Here is a 16,605-nt window from a genome sequence, read left to right as displayed (position 1 = left end):
ACGTGACACTCCATGATTTGGAGTGCCATTTGGTTTCATCGTTTTTCCTCTATAAGCTCTGAGTGTTAGGAATACTGTATCTGCCCATCTCATAGAGACAATAAAGGCAATTTGATGGGGGAGGGGTTAGCAGACACTAACTTCTATTGACAAGCACTGTCACTGAGAATGTAATGCTATCCTGCAGGAAAGCAGAAAATAGTTAATAGGCAAGTTGCGAGATCATGGGGTTTTCATTCATATTTTATCTGCTCCTTTGCAAAGGTCTCATTGAGAGGAAATGGGATCATTCTTAACATCACAGGTGAACACGGAGAGATCAAAGTCTTACTTAGGTTTGTGTGGAGAACTGTCACTCCATTTTTGACAGGTAACGCCATCCTTCGTTTTGGACATCGTCCCCCTGTAGGTCTTCCCATTTCCAGTCTTGCACTCTGAAAGATAGACTGAAGAGGGATCCACACGGTAGGTAAGCCCTCCCCAAGAAACACCACGACGAAGCTTTGCACTGCTCAGTCATGTTGAAAGGACTCGCACAGGAGACACCATTTTCCCAGGCTCCTAAAAGACAGTCTTCTCTGTCTCCCACCTGAGGAAGAGCTGTGGTTCCCTGAGCTCCTGGGGCTATTATTTATTTATTCAAAGCTACAGCCCTTCCATGTACCAGGTACTGTGCCGGGTGCTGGAGACACACGGAGACTAGAACAGAGGCCCTACCCTCAACGAGCTTACATTCTAGTGGACTCAGAGGGGCTGCCAGGTCACCCGGTATGAAACGAGGTAAGCTCACAGTGACGTACCTAACAGAGAAAACAAAGAGTGTGAGGACAGAGTGAAGGGGAATGGAGATGGGGGCTTTTCAGCAGACTTTTCAGAGGTGGAAAGAGATCCAAGCCACGTCTACTTTTTGAGGCTCCCGGTATTTTAAATATGAAAAACTGCCGAACAGAGTTACACACTTTAAATGTGGACAGTCGACACGCTCTGCTAGCCTCCACTTAGCCAACCCACTAGTTAGCCAAGGGGCTCCAACCTCTTTTTAAAATACATGGCCTGATGCTCACCTGTGTCCCACATGTGGTAAGGTGGACACCTGGAGCTGGCAGGTCACACTTTCCAGTGTGCCCCCCCCAACTTCTGTCCCCACCGGGGGGGGGGGGTATGTTTACAAGAGTCAACTATTTTCATCGTCAAAATTTTTCATACAGCTATAGTAGATTAAAGATGATCTAAACTGAGAAATGAATGTGAAAAGAAATTGCTTTAAAAAAAAACCAAGATGAATGCTGTTAAGGACCTGAAGACTTGAAAAGTGTTTTAAAAGGCTATCAAGCCCATTGAAGGTAATCCAGTTATACAGCTGGCTATAGAATTTTGGGTGGGAAATCCTAAAAATACAAAGATATTTTTACAGTCAGATTAATAGATGCTTCTAGACCTTGCTCCGCTTCAAAGAGAAGGAAACCAATTCTAGACAATGCACACAGAGCATTGCTGATGCAAGGAATGCCCCAGGTAACAGCTGTCAGTGGCCCCGTATTCAAAGAAAGTCGCCTCTATGTAAAAGGGGCCAATGTACAATGCATTTCCTATGAGAACATAAAATATTTAAGGTATATGTGTGTTATCTTTCATGATGTCCCACCTTAGTCAAGTGTTTTAATGCATCGATCAACTACCTGGGGAGACTTCTTCTAACACACCAAGAGCAAACAAATGCTTTTAACCCTAGACTACGTATAAAGGCTGCACGTGTGTCTTCACCGAGACCGATCATTCCACTGGACGCATTACACTGATCAGAAGCGTAAATTCAAAGTACTATGGAGGCCCAGGGGTCAGGGGAGGCTTTTCAAAGAAGGTGATGCTTGAGTTGAGATGTGGGATATGAGAACAGAAGAGGGGGCTTGACAGCGGGGTGTGTCCCTGAAATGTGGGAGCAATGCACGCAACCCCAGTGTAGAGAAGCCGCGTGAACCCAGCAGATGGGGTGGGCTTAAACAACGCAAGCCCCCCCTAGCGTTCAGTTAAGTATGTGGATTTTATTCTAAGGGCACAAGGAGTTGAAAGCAGGGCAGTTACGGCCCATTGGCTAACGTGGCCCGGCCAGTGACGGTGACCACTGAGACCGCCGCGATGGCAGCAACGGCCACGCAGGCCAGGGACAGACGTAGATGGAACTGACACGGAGCGTCCCTAGAAAAATCCAGGCAGGTAATTTAGCAGCGGGTCGATGGGTCACGGTAAAGAAGCAAGCGCCACAGAGTGGCTGACTTTTGACTTTTTACCTCTCTTCTGTTTGTATGTACCCACCAGAGTTGACATAACCTTTTGGTCCTTTCCTTCACCTTGAAAACAAGCAACTATCCGACTGTTCAAACTAAGCCCGGTGGTCACCCCCCTGTTCTTTCTGGTTAACAATTTACAAGTGATTTATTCAAATGTTAGCATTTTGCAGGGAAAATCACACCAGCAACCCCCCTTTTTAATCCAGTAGGGAAACCCTCTATAACTCATTCTTTGCTCTTTGTAAAAATGAGTAACTTCGACAGATAAACTTTTGAGTTGCTCTGTGCTTGCATCTCAAGAATTGGGCATAAACAGTGATAAGAGGAAGAGGACGGCAGGCGCACAGTTAACTCAACCTCAGAAGATGGGTTTTAACACTGGAAGAGTTAAAAAATGAAAGTAAGGATTTTGTCTATATCCAAATGTTCCTGGAGGATTAAGACACCTCAGTTTTTCTATTTCCGCAGGCTTCGGTCCAGAAGCTAGGGCCCAGGGACCATGGTCCCTACAGCCAAAAAGCCAAGATCATGGGAACACTTAGATTCCCCTATCCTCAAAAATAAAATAAAATACTATCGTATTTTGGGGGCCCTAGAGGTCGGTGGGACTTTGTCAGTCCAATTCCTTCCTTTTTAAACCAAGAAGAATGAAATCTAAAAGGTGAAGTGGTATCCTCAACTTGACAGATGGGATTAGTGACCAAATCTCATCCTGAGTCGGAATTCCACTGCGGGACAGGCACCTCCCTTCTCTGGTCTGATAAGCTTCGGGGACAAAAGAGCACGTGGGAGGAGAGGAGAAAGGGGACCCGAAGGGGGAAGGGTGGGGAGGAAAAGAAAGAGGACGGGTCCGGGGGTAGGAGGGGGAGAAAGAAAACATTGTACCCACTTTTCTTTTCGAATAAAACCACGTCTCTCATCCTTAAGATTGCAGACGACTTGCTGTTTTCAGCCATGATCACACACTGTTGCTCTTTGCTGTGATATTGGAATGACCTGCAGAAGAAAATCAGGAAACCCCCCAAAAATGTTTTCTGCCATTTAAGGAAAATAAACCTCTGTTCATAATTAAGAGATTCCAAAGATAACTGTATCTCTTGACGGGTCAAGGTGTTTGGAATGGTTACTTCCGTTAAATTTGGCCCAGTCGGGGAAGTGCTGGAAAAGGATGCCTGGACAGGTCGTTCCTCGATTCCTTCTACCTTCACCTTCTCCTCCACCAAGTGTTCTCTCTTTCTATTTCAACTACTTTGGTCTTTCTTCACTTATGTCCTAGCATATTTGCTTCTGTATTGGAAAGAAGCAACTCTGTTGGCTTTGAACCCTTTTCCAAGACAGTCTACGTTGACGTCTGGTCTCCTAGAATTTCCCTTTCCTATAAAGTCCCCTTGACTTTGGCCTCTACATGTCATCTCCTCTCCTTTCACCTAACCCCGTCTTGCCCAGCCCCATGGTCCAGCTGTGAACATGCAGTCTGGCATTCGAAGCCATCCACGACTCTTTCCAGCCTCCCCATCTCCTCCGAGAGCCCTTCTGTAGCTGCTGTGGTCCCTGCGGCCTGTTCACAGGCCCACGTGGCTCCCTGGGCCCAGAATGCCTCCCGCCTCGTCAGTACATGACACTCACCCTTCCAAGCCCTGCTCAGTGCCTCCCCCTCCCCAGGCCTTCTCCAGCCCTCTCAACCCTTAGGAATTACTCTTTCCTCTGAACCTTTATAGAGCACTTATGATTATGTCACTTACTGACACCTCGCACCACATGTGTTTGTTTGTTTTTTAATTTTTTACATTTTATCCAACTTCTGGGACCACACCATAAACACAAAGAGGCGAGCGCTGGACCTTGCAACTGTACAACGATCTGTCATATATGGACAGAGATAATGTATATCCTGGATGTTGGATCACTGGGTCACTGTGTCTCTGCTTCTTTGTTCCTTAGGCTGGGACGCCCAGTCACAAGGATCCTCAGTAAATATTTACCGATGATGATATCAAAAACCAGCGCTTGGAATGGCAGCTGGTGATGTCATGTGTACGGATAACAGCCCTTGGAGGCGTTTTTTTCTGAAGGGGATGCAGGTAAATTCTAACAACCCACTGTTCCTATGGCTTCCGAACCGGGGAGCAGACGCGGATCCCCAACTCCAATCCTGCGAAATGCCTCTCCTGCCTCTTAAATGCTGTTTTGGTTAATAAATCCCGGGGCAAACGTCTCGTTCCCAAATAGCAGTGTCTCCAGTGGTAACATTTCTGCCAGTGAGCGGCCCCGGAGAGCACACCTGCAAAGGAACTCCGTCTCCTCCTCACACTTCTCCGCACATTCCTGGATGCTTCCTGCCCACAGCTGCTTCTTCGTGAAGCTGAGCACAGACGCCCCCTGCGTGTTCACGTAGTCATCCAGGGGGTCTCCGCGACCTGCGAACGGAGGGTGTAGTAGGATAACCGGCTGAGACTCATCAACACCACTGCTCGGTCGGCAGGCCCTTGAGAGCCTCTATCGGCTGTACATCCGCCGTATAAAATCTGCTGCTTTCCTAGAGAGCAGAACGGGTGGCGCGAGTAAAACCGTCGAGTCAAGACAACAGTTCTGCTCCGAGGTGGGCGTTGTATTAAAAGGGCAAGTGGACTGACGGATTAATCGATTAGGATTATTTAACAACTTCTGTAACTACGTTCATGGCCATGAAACCTTAAATAAGAATAAATGTATTGGCTGTGGCTTGCCACGCCGTAACAGAACAGTTGGAAGCCGCCAGCGGCCCCCGTGTTCGCCATTGCCGATGTCGATTTGTCCAGCTCTGGCTATAAACCTAACTTGGAGGCCATGACCTGACTGCCAACAGTATAAGCTTCGGTTGTGACTGTTTCTTAAGCTGATGTGACAGTCTCTGAATGGTTCCACCATGATATAAAAATGTTGGTGAGTCACAGACCTGGAGATGGCGGCCTCCCTAATTTTACTGCGGAACCCTGGTGACTGTCCCAGGGTGAGAGGCCAGAAGAGGTTAATGAAGACAGCTAAGCTGCCTAAAGTTTGCCCATGTGGGATTAGGCAACATGGCAGCCTTGACCACCGCCAGGGGAGTGGTGCGGACCCAAGCCAGGCTGAGCGGGTTGGAGAGTGACCAGGGGAAGCCTGTAGAGCCACAGGAGAAGACAAGCCTTCAGGAGCCTAGCTGGGAAAGGAGCTCTTCCCAGAGGGCATGTGCAGTCAAGGAATTTTTTTAAAGATGAGACACTGGGAGCATGTTTAGATACTGATGAAAATTATCCAACAGGAAGGATCATTAGGGGTCAGCCCCTAATTCGCAGAAATGCCTGTCCTGCCCACCTGGAAACACAGGGGACACAGGGCCAATGCAGAGACTAGTCCTCTCCGGGAGGCTACGCTCTCTTCCCCCTGCTCTCTGTCCTCCCCCAGTTAAACATACTCCAAACCCGAAGGTGGCTCTTGAACAGGAAGTTGGCTGCTGTAACTTAAATTTAAGGTACCAGAAAGCACTCGAAAAAGGTTTCAAAAGATTATGGAAAAGTAGAGGTTCCAGACCCAGGTCCATGCCTTCATCCCACATTTCCCCCCATTTGAACTCTCATTTCCAAGAAGAGGTGTATTGGGGTAAATTCTATAGATCAGGATGTGATTTAAAAAACAAACATGGGGAGGGGGAGGAAGGCGCATCTGGGTGGCTCGGTGGATTAAAATGTCTGCCTTGGGCTCAGGACCTGACAGGACTGAGCTCGGAGTGGGGCTCCCTGCTGAGCAGGGAGTCTGCTTCTCCCTCTGCCTTTACCCCTCCCTTGCTTGTGCTCTCTGTCAAATACACACATACACACAAACATACATACAATCTTAAAAAAAAAATAGCAAAGAGTAATTCCGGAAAATATATCCTACAAAGACTTAAATTAGCCTTTCCGAAGAGTTCTTAGAGAGAGCGCCGAATCCTAACCACTAGACCACCAGGGAGGTTCCGAAGAGTTCTTAGAAAGTTGAGGCGGCTAGGGTAGAAATGATACCAAGGCAAGAAGATTTCCACGTCTATCCCCCTTTAATTAAGCTTCCTTTGATTATGTTATTGTATTTCACAGCAAAGAGCTGCTGAGAGGGGCGCCTGGGTGGCTCAGTGGTTAAAGCCTCTGCTTTCCGCTCAGGTCATGATCTCAGGGTCCTGGGATCAAGCCCCACATTGGGCTCTCTGCTCAGCAGGAGCCTGCTTCCCTTCCTCTCTCTCTGCCCGCCTCTCTGCCTACTTGTGATCTCTGCCTGTCAAAATAAATAAATAAAATATTTTAAATTAAAAAAAAAAAAGCTGCTGAGACCACCTTAGGAGCTGATATCCCAAAGAAATATCCCCAAAGAGAATACATATTTTTTCTTTGGTGCTCGAAAAGTTCTCCCGCATTATTTTCTTTTCTTCAGCATGAGGGCCCCGTGACAGTGGAGTTCCTACGGTGTACTGGACCAAGAGATATTAAACATATTGTTTTAGTAAGAAATTATTTTTCGGGCACCTGGGTAACTCAGTCGGTTATCTGCCTTTGTCTCAGGTCATGATCCTGGGGTCCTGGGATCAAGCCCCACATTGGACTCCCTGCTCAGCAGGGAGTCTGATCCTCCCCCTCCCCCATCCCGCTAAGGGTTTTTTTGTCTCTCTCTTTCTCAAATAAATAAATAAAACCTTTAAAAAAAGAAAAGTATTTTTATATTCGAGGCCCAGTGTAGATGTATGTAGCTACCAAACATATGTATTACATTAATAATGTGGGTTTATTTTATTACCGTGGTGTGTACACTTACACCCACGATCATTCACTTGGGGAAAAAAAAAAGTCTTAGTGGTCTATGAAACTATGGAGAACCGCTGTAAAAGGATTTCTTTTTTTCCTTTCACCAGTCACGTCTGTGCCCTGGAAAGATGAAACTTGTCCACAGAAAGAGTAAATGCCTTCCTTTCAAAAATAGCTTATAAAAGTCTCTCCCTTTGGCAAAAAAAACCTATGTTAATCCTGTAGCAGAAGAGTCTGGTCTCCCATCCTGGTGTGAGCCACTGGGTCAGCTCACAGCATTCCGGATCCCGTTGTGCACAGGCTAACACACAGAGTGTTATTACTCTCTCTCCCCACCTGGTGTGAGCCACTGGGTCAGCTCACAGCATTCCGGATCCCGTTGTGCACAGGCTAACACACAGAGTGCACATCCCCGCCCCGCCCACCATGGGCCACCACTTCCCGCAGAAATCTCTGTGCGATCCTCCTCTCTCTGTTTTTTTTGGTATTTCTTGAAATGGCTCTGCTGACTTCAAATATATTTAACTCTACTTTAAAGTACAGCTTACAAGATTTTATCTGGCAATTTATAAACTGAATTTCAGGTATCCATACATTGCTTATGGGAAGGGTTACCAGCATCACGTATGATTCCATTCAGATGAAATGTCCAAAAGAGACAAATCAGAGAAGAAAGTAGCCTGGTGATTGCCAGGAACTAGGCAGGGATGCAGGTGGGGAAGGAGGGCTGGGGATGACTGCTGAGGGGTGCAGAGTTTCTTTCCAGGGTAATGAAATGTTCAGGATGCATTGTGTTGATGACGACACAACTCTGCAGGCCACTGCCATGTATGCTCAAAATGGGCGAACTGTATGTGAGTTACAGCGCCATAAAGCTGTCAAAACACCCCACAAAACTCTAAGGACATGTTTAGAATATTTTAAAGGAAGTTTAAACCAAGTTGAAAAGGGAGAAGAGCACCAGATTCCTTCCAGAAAAGTCCTGGTTTAAATTCTGCTATCTTCACTTCCTGGATTTGGGAGTTTGGTCAAAAAGAGCAGTAACCTAATTTTCCTAAGGATGGATTTCCTCCTCTTTAAAAGGGGGTGAAGATACTCAGCTACCTACTGTATCAGCTGAATAGCAAGTATTATCTAAAGACACACACTCACACACGTATAAAAACGTGCCTAGCTTTTCCCAAGCACTATGTGAAGTTTTCTGGAATTCCGATATGCATACATCATCTGGCAATCGACGCGTGTGGTTTCTCCAGGCATAAGGAATAAACCTAGACCTATGGAAGGCTCACGTCAAGCCTCAGCAGGCAGGGAACCTCCAGACACTGGCCAGAGAACGCAAAGAAATATTTCGCTGCTTTCATCTGAAAGTAAAGAGAATACGACATGCTAACGAAAATGGTCTCCGTTAACGGAACTGAGCGCTGGGCAAGGGCGCCCCCAACTTTTTGGGTTGCTAGTTCTGCAGGCTATTGTTTCAACTACAACAACAGTCTCGGGCAGGCAATCTCGTGGATTTAAAAGGTCATTCATCATTTCCCCTGCCCACTGGTCTTTATCATGCACGAGGAAATTAAGCTCAGTTCTGAAATAATTTTTCTTTTTTTCTTAATGTTTATTGTTTTTTATAAGATTTTACTTATTTGAGAGACAGTGAGAGGGAGAGAGGAAGAGAGAGAGAGAGGGCAGGAGCAGGGAGAAGGAGCAGGAGGAGAGGGAGAAGCAGGCTCCTCGCTGAGCAGGGAGCCTGACGCAGGACTCTGAGCCAGATGCTTAACTGACTGAGCCACCTAGGTACCCCCTTAAAAGAATTTTTCAGTCATCCATGTAGATTTTTATTTGGGATGCTCGTGAATCAAAAGCTAATTTAAACCAGCTGCACAGAAAGCCATCCTGTTATCTATTTTTAGGACATCGCTAGGAAAAACATTTTAATTAAAATTTTTAAAAAACCCTTTGTCTTACCTGATTTCAGAAATAAAAGAAGTAGAAGCAGCACTTCCTTACGTTCCATTTTGGGACTAGCCAGCTGGGCCCAGAAAACTCGGCGTCCCAGTCCCGAGATGTTAGTGACTTACCTGAGAGAAAACACATCCACAAATAAGATAATCACAGGGAGTTAATTATTTTCTGAGACGCCCATTGCCAGAGCACTCAGAAGGGTTCAAACATTACCTCTGCCGGCGGATCTTACAAAATCCCCATCTGTAATAGATGCTGGGAAGTGGTGAAAGCAGGCCCGCCCCTTACTGCCCCAGGCTGCCTGCTTCATAGCCCCTGGTTCTTTCCATCCTCTCCAGATAGCCACTTTCTGTAGTCTTCTGATAGTCAGTTTCCATCATCATTAAATAGTCACTTTTCTTTCTCTGTCTGGTTTTCTTCCTCTCCTTCTTCCCTGGCTTTAGGTAAAAAGGAAAAACAAAAAGAAAAATCACGCTAATAGCCAAACTTTGCTGAGAACTTGTCATTCAACAAGCAATATTAATATTTCCACTGTAATGAGGGGACTCAGGCTAAAATAGGTCAACTGTCAAGGTTACTCAGCCACCAATGGTTGAGACCCTGTAGGCCTTCGATTATAAGCATTAGCTAGGGCCTTGTCGTTCACATCCCTACATCCTACCAAACAACGCAGAGATGGCTAGAAAGTTTAAATACTTTATTATTATCAAAATGTCTTTATGTCCAGTGGATTCACATGTTTTCCGTAATTATAAATTATGTTGTAAAAATATTGGTCTTTTCCCCCAAATAAATTCACAGTGTGTTACATTCTCACCCTCAGAAAATAAAGCCAGAGGGGCAAAATTGGGTTTGAAGAGTCTGTGTGAAGTTTAATGGTTCCTTCCATACTTTTCCTCTGACTTAAGGCCACAATCACCAGGTTATTACACACTTAGAAACTATTTTAGGGTTCAAAAATATTTAGGAGTAGTTCAGTGGATTCTATTTTACTTGCGAAATAAGAACAAGAAACACTTCTCTCTCTAGGCTATGAAATTTCTTTCTATAAATTAACTAACGAAGTGTAGAGGTAGCACCAAGCCTCCAACATAATTTCCTGGGATGAAAAGGCACCGTGCAGCATTCTCAAGAGCAAATTCTCTTCTCAGAGAACAGGACGGTGGCCTATTGTGAGCAGCAGGGATGAGTTAATCCCATTTTCTGGTTTTCTACTGATCTAGGTTTCTTCTCTCCTCGAAGTCTCCTCCCTCTCCTCTCCCTGTCCCCAGTGGCCTGGTGTACTATAGGGGTCACAGTGTAGAAGCAAGTTGAGGAGTCAAAACTGAGAAGACTCTTCTTCTTAAAATAGTCAAAAGGTCTTTTAGGGGGATTATGTTGATGTTTGAGAAAGTTCTTTGGGGGGGGGGGACCAGATTTTACCAATACACGATGCTTTCCATATGCATTTATTTCTATTTAAAATATTTTACTAGTGGGGCACGTGGGTGCCACAGCTGGTTAAGCATTCAGCTCTAGATCTCTGCTCGGGTCTTGATCTCACAGTTGGGGAGCAGACTCAAAAATTAATTAATTAATTAATTAATTAAATGGTAAAATATTTTAGTCCTGCCTCATGCATGAAGCATCTCAGGAACAGTGTGATCAGAAATTCTATATCCATGCAATGTTCCTTTTCCTATTTTATTGCTTTGTTTGGGTAGTGGTGGTAAGCATTTTGCCCCCTTTCCTCCCTGAAGCTTTTAGGACGATTTGATTCTGCAAAGGTTGTCTTGGGAATCAGGTTGCCTTGCTATGGCCTCGTGACTACACATTCTTCACCCTCTTTGTAATTCATCGGCACCGTGAGAGCACAGAGGGACATGATGCAGAGTCAGGCGCGCGTGCCAATAGATACTGTCGCGGGTAAGGGGAAGGGCCCAGAGGAACGCATGGCGCAAGTGTATACTGGAGTGGGGGCATGGAGCCCTCCGTTAGGGTGCGACCCTCCATGATTTAGCTCCAGGGGCAGAGGGTAGACATGAAGCAATGGACTATTCTAGATTGTTCACAGGAACCCACAATGGCACTCTGGGACGGATGTCTGGCCGTGGCTTTGCCCAATGCTGTGAAGAGAATTCAAAGTAAGTCATTTTCCACTTGAAGCAGTGGCCAAAACTGAGGAAAGAACTAAAGCGAGATCATCTCTGCACAGTGTCAGCAGGTTGAACAGCTTTGAGATGCGGGTTCTCACTGGACTCTACTCATCGAGTACATACTGACCACCTACTGTGTGTTGAATTCCTTTGAGATTATATGAAAGGTACATAGCACTGTCTCTACCTAAAGGAACTCCAGGAAACTTCAGGATCTAAGATTTCTGAAGGTGTCTCCTGCGCTCTGTAGCCAACAATAAGGACATCGGGGTAAGATGGACGATGACGCTAACTTCCTTAGCTCCACCCAGTATGGGGCGGGTTGCCGAGACCCATATGGGTTCTCTCAGGAAGGGAAGAGTTAGCACCTTCCCTCCAGGTATTTAAATGGCGAGTTCCTTGCAAGTCCCTTAGAGGTAAGTTATGAACACCCGGCGAACACTACCTCACCAGGAGAGCGAGACGGAGGTCCCCCCTCCGTACCACCAGCACCCACCTTGTCTGAAGGGGAAGCCATGACCAGGTCACAACTTCCCAGGTGACATGTTTCCACAATGTGTGAACCTTATGTTGCTGGCCTAACTTTTGCACCTGGCACCTTTCTCTACTGACTGTCCTCTTTCCTCCAGCCCTGGCAGAGTTCCTCCCAGCCCAGCCTTCCCCCTCCAGGACCTGTCATTCTAAGACAGCTCATCCCTTTACCGTGACCATCTCTGAGTATCCCCAACAAGACCATGTATTTCGAAATGAAACTAGCCCCAAATTAATGAATCCATTAAGGGTTCAAACAAAGTCGACCTTCAGGGGTGCAAGGGTTCTAAACAGTTTTTCTTTGCCCTTGATGCCAGTTTGCAGACTGCATTTAGTGTGTGAATTTAGTAGGGAAGATCACCTTGGAAACATGGCCTCATTAATCTGACAGCAGTGTTCATTTCTGTATCTGACCTTTCTTTCAAATTTGTTAGCCTTTGTTCCTTAGTCTCTGGGACTGTGGAATGAGATCCTTATCAGCTCTCAGGCCTGCCGGTAAAGAGACAGCGGGGCTGCTCAGTTAGCACAGGGGTTAAACTGTAACCCGACCGGGCGCACTTTCTAAGTAAGACCTGACTCACTCATTCAGTGTTAAGCAAGGTGATATTTTCTTAATTGAGTTGTGCTTGCAGAAATCAAGATGCTTATTCATTTTTGAAAAACAAATGATCTTTATCAGACGCAGAAAAGAAAATAGTAACTCTCAGATCATTTTCCAGCCCACACTGAGTCAGCACTAGGGCTCCCCAGAGATTCAGGCAAGTGCCCTTTCCGCTCTGAGGTCCAGATTCACTACAGATGCGACGGAGAGAGAAACCAAATCGTCTTTCCATCTTCAAAAGTCATTGTTGTCTACGCAAATCGTCACAAAAGTCTTCTTTCATAGTACTCGCAAGGAACAAGACCTGCAGAAAACATTAAAATATTTTAAGAAAAAAATGAGTATATGTAAAAACGGGTGACATCTGAGCGAGGTCTGTGTACGAGTTCATTACACTGTACGGACAGCAGTTTCCTGGTATCGATAATGAACTTTGGCTCTGTTACATTTTTACCTTTGGAGGAGCTGGGTGATGGGTAATGGGGATAACAAACCTCTTAGCATTATTTTTGTAACTTCTTATGTGTTCATAAGTATTTCACAATAAAAAATAAAAGTATCTATCTACATATGCATACGTGTGTGTATTAGTAGATATGTGGATACATTTGTATATACATGTATATATTTTGTGTGTGTGTGTATATACTTGTCGATACGTGTACATATTTGAATGCCCGTGCATACATATTTCAGTATGTATGTATCTATTCGGATATATGTGTATATACTTGCATACATGCATATATTTAAGAGAACTCAGGATGATGTAGATGCTTCCATAATATTCCTGAAATATAGAAACTTGTCCAGGGAGAATCTAAAGCTTTAGAGTTTCTAAATAAGAGTGCAGAACTCAACCTCTGGCTGATTTCTGTGGTGCAGGGGAAGCCTGAGTGGGATGGGAAGGGCCCCCCCACCACCTTCACCACCCCCTCCTCCAAGGTCAGAAAATTATTACGGCCTGGCTGAGCTCCAGGGCCGCAGCAGGCCTCCCCTGCCTGTGGGTTTCAAAGGCAGAGGCTGGAGGAGTCTGGCCTCCTGGGTGCTCGAGGGACTGCCACCATCTCTGCACACAAGTGAAACACCACCCAAGCAGAGTGGACCCCTCATAATGACACCTCCGTCGTCTCTCTCTCAGTCCCCCAACTTCACAGTCCGGCAGAGGCAAGGCGTGAGAAGGTCCCCAAGAGAAGCCTGAGGTTGGGGCGGAGGGTTTGGTTTCCACGAAAAGGAAAGTTGCTCTGTGCAATCCTCCTGGGTAGAAGCCTTTCCAGTGTCCGCAGTGTTTAACGCTGTGCGGAGAGCAGGCCAAACGAGGAAAGGAGACAGGAGCCCCGCTGTCGGGGAGTTGTCCACTTAATGGACTTGGGGCCAATGTGCAGCTGTAAGTTGGATCGTGGAGCAGTGTGGTGCGTGCTCAGACCCACTGAGGTCCAGTTTCTCTGGAGCAGGCAGAGCGACGCCTTGCCTCGTCTTCAAGTGTGAGCTCACACTTCCCAGAGGGAGTGATATCCAGGACAAGTGGAGGAATGAGAAGTGAGGAGAAGAAATAAATGTGCCAAGTCCCAGAGGCAAGAAGTCCAGGCAGCTGAAAGTAATTTAGGCTGGAAGCGGGGACTGGTGGCTAATTGAGTTGGGGTCCAATCCTGCTGGCCTCTTACTCAGTGCAAGCATTCCAGCAGACAGCAGGGCCTGCTATAGGATTTGTTTTATTATTTTAGTCACCATACAGTACTTCATTAGTTTTTGATGTAGTGTTCCATGATTCATTGTTTGTGTATAACACCCAGTGCTCCATGCAATCCGTGCGCTCCTTAATACCCATCACTGGGCTCACCCATCCCCCCCCCAAAACCCTCGGTTTGTTTCCCAGAGTCTGTAGTCTATCATGGCTTGTCTCCCACTCCGATTCCCTCCCTTCATTTTTCCCTTCCTTCTAATGTCCTCCATGCTATTCCTTATGTGCCACAAGTAAGTGAAACCATGTGATAATTGTCTTTCTCTGCTTGATTTATTTCACTCAGCAGAATCTCCTCCAGTCCTGTCCATGTTGGTGCAAGTGGTGGGCATTCATCCTTTCTGATGGCTGCGTAATACTCCATCGTGGATATAGACCACATCTTTATCCATTCGTCCGTTGAAGGGCGCCTCAGCTCCTTCCACAGTTTGGCTATCAAGGACATTGTTGCTATGAACACTGGGGTGCACGTGCCCCTTCTTTTCACTCCATCTGTATCTTGGGAGTAAATACCCCATAGGGCAATTGCTGGGTCTTAGGGTAGTCCTACGCTATAGGGTTTTAGATTGAAGAGTGGCACCCTCCTTCTGCGGGCAGCATGGCAAAGGGTTGTGAGATGCACGAGGCTGGAAGCAGGATGGTGGTCTCAAAGAAAGCAGCAGAGAAAGAGAAAAGCAACCGGGTTAGGGAGATGATTCGAAAGCAGAATGGAAGGGATTTTGTAACTGACTGAGTCTGGGTATGAAATCGAGGCTGGCGTTGCATTTCTGTCCTGGACATCTGGTAGACAGTAGTATCGTTGGTTGAGAAGGCACACGGAGCAGAGAAGGAGACGAGTTTGTTCAGACACACTGCGTTTGGGAGCTTGTCAAAGTCCAGGAGGAATTTCTTGAAGTAAGAGGGTATTTGGGTCAAGAGCAGGTGTTGTCAAACTTTGCCCCCACCTAACCCCGCCCCTCCCAGCCTCCGGTTTCTGTAAATAATGTGATATTAACAAGCAGCCACGCCCACTACTTGACTCTTGGCTACGCCTTATTTGCATGACAACAAGGAGAGAGCCAGTCAGGCTGGAAAAGCCCGGCTGGAGATGCAGAGTCTGGGGTTGCCAAGCCAATACAGGGCATCGACTGAGGGGAGACGGCTGAGCCAGCCTGAAAGATGAAAGCGGGCCTGGACGGACCCCGGAAACTCGCGAATACCCAGAGGTAGAGACACCTCTCCAGGCTACCAGGACCGGTTAGCTGGAGAGGAGATGTGACCCGAGGTTCCAAGAAGGGCTTTTAAAGGTGGGAGTGGCCAACAGGGCTGAGCTCCATCGTCTGCACCCTCCCCCCCCATGAAGTTCACTCTGTCCGCTGCTGCTGACACCAGATGGTAAGAAACCCAGGAAAATGGCATATTTTTATCAAATTCATGAGCCACCTCTATAATACTCTTTCCCTAACATGTTTGGCTGTGTATATTTTATTGAATCATACAATAAAGGTTTTGGAACATCAGGTTCTTTGACAGAACAGAAAAATAACTCATTCTCTCCCCTGCGTTTTATTATTGATACACTGTGAAAGTTTCCCTTCCATAGCTTATTATTCATAAGAAAAGATAAATTTTCAGGATGACAGTCAAATTTGGGAAAGCCTCTGTTGTACTATTTTTACGTATGAGCTGTAAGATCTGGAGTAATTCCCACAGACTCTCTTCTAGCTTTGTGCATCTCAAATCCACATTCATATACATGTGGTCATGACCCAGTCCATGGTCCCGAACGTTCCTGTTGCACCACCAAGCCCGCACAGTGGTTGTTTGGAATATTCTGGAAGCTATTTGCACGGGGGCAGCCGGTACTAACATACACAGAAGTGACTCCACAGCACACAAACACACCACACTGAGCCCAAATTATATAAACCCCAACTAAGTTTGTCTTAGCCGAATCCCAAAGGTGCCCACAGCCACTCTAATGCCATTTAACTTGAAGAGACGGAGGGGAGGTTGGGGTGGAAAGAGACAGAAATTTTAACCAGTTGCGGCTAAAATATCTTACTTTTGCAAATTTTACAAAAGCATGTGATCACATGAATACATTGCTAGGGCCCTTCCAGAGCCTCCTAGGGGCCTGCGAAAATAGTTGATTGCTGTGGAATGAATCACCCCCCACTAAACATGGTGATTTACAGTAAGAGTAATGACTTTTATGATGTCTTACAATTATGTAAGTTGGCTGGGCTTGGCCTGATGGTCCTCTTACTTGGGGTCTCTCCGACATTGCAGTCAGATGGTGGCTAGGACCGGAGTCATCTCAGCGGTGTCCTCACTCCCACGTCTCGTAGTGCATCCTGCCCGGCACTGGGACCACATCTGGGACTATGGGCCAGAACACCTGCAGCTTCTCCGTGTATCTTGGGCTTCCTGGCCGTGGGGTTGCTGGGTTCCAAGAGAATCAGGCCGAAGTTTTATCTCCTTTATGACCTAGGCTGGAAAGTCACATGTGTCACCACCACCCGGGTCACAGGTCTGCCCAGACTCAAGGGGAGAACACAGAGACCCCGCCTGTCAG

The 16,605-nt window shown here is 46.4% G+C and overlaps 1 protein-coding gene across 1 annotated transcript in view; it reads right to left on the bottom strand.

Annotated features, from left to right (window-relative positions):
* PLG (plasminogen) overlaps positions 1-9,179 on the bottom strand; it is a 36,993-nt gene extending 27,814 nt beyond the window's left edge. Inside the window, exons 1-4 of the mRNA XM_046005466.1 lie at positions 9,044-9,179; positions 4,570-4,705; positions 3,178-3,284; positions 332-446 (exon numbers count right to left, since the gene is read on the bottom strand). Coding sequence (XP_045861422.1) covers positions 332-446; positions 3,178-3,284; positions 4,570-4,705; positions 9,044-9,092 — 407 coding nt within the window. The 5' untranslated portion in view covers positions 9,093-9,179. The remainder of the gene's footprint in view (positions 1-331; positions 447-3,177; positions 3,285-4,569; positions 4,706-9,043) is intronic.
* Positions 9,180-16,605: the final 7,426 nt, after the last annotated feature.

The sequence above is a fragment of the Meles meles genome, chromosome 5 (genome assembly GCF_922984935.1).
Source record: "Meles meles chromosome 5, mMelMel3.1 paternal haplotype, whole genome shotgun sequence".
NCBI classification, from domain to species: Eukaryota; Metazoa; Chordata; class Mammalia; order Carnivora; family Mustelidae; genus Meles; species Meles meles.
This window is presented reverse-complemented; position numbering and strand designations above follow the sequence as displayed.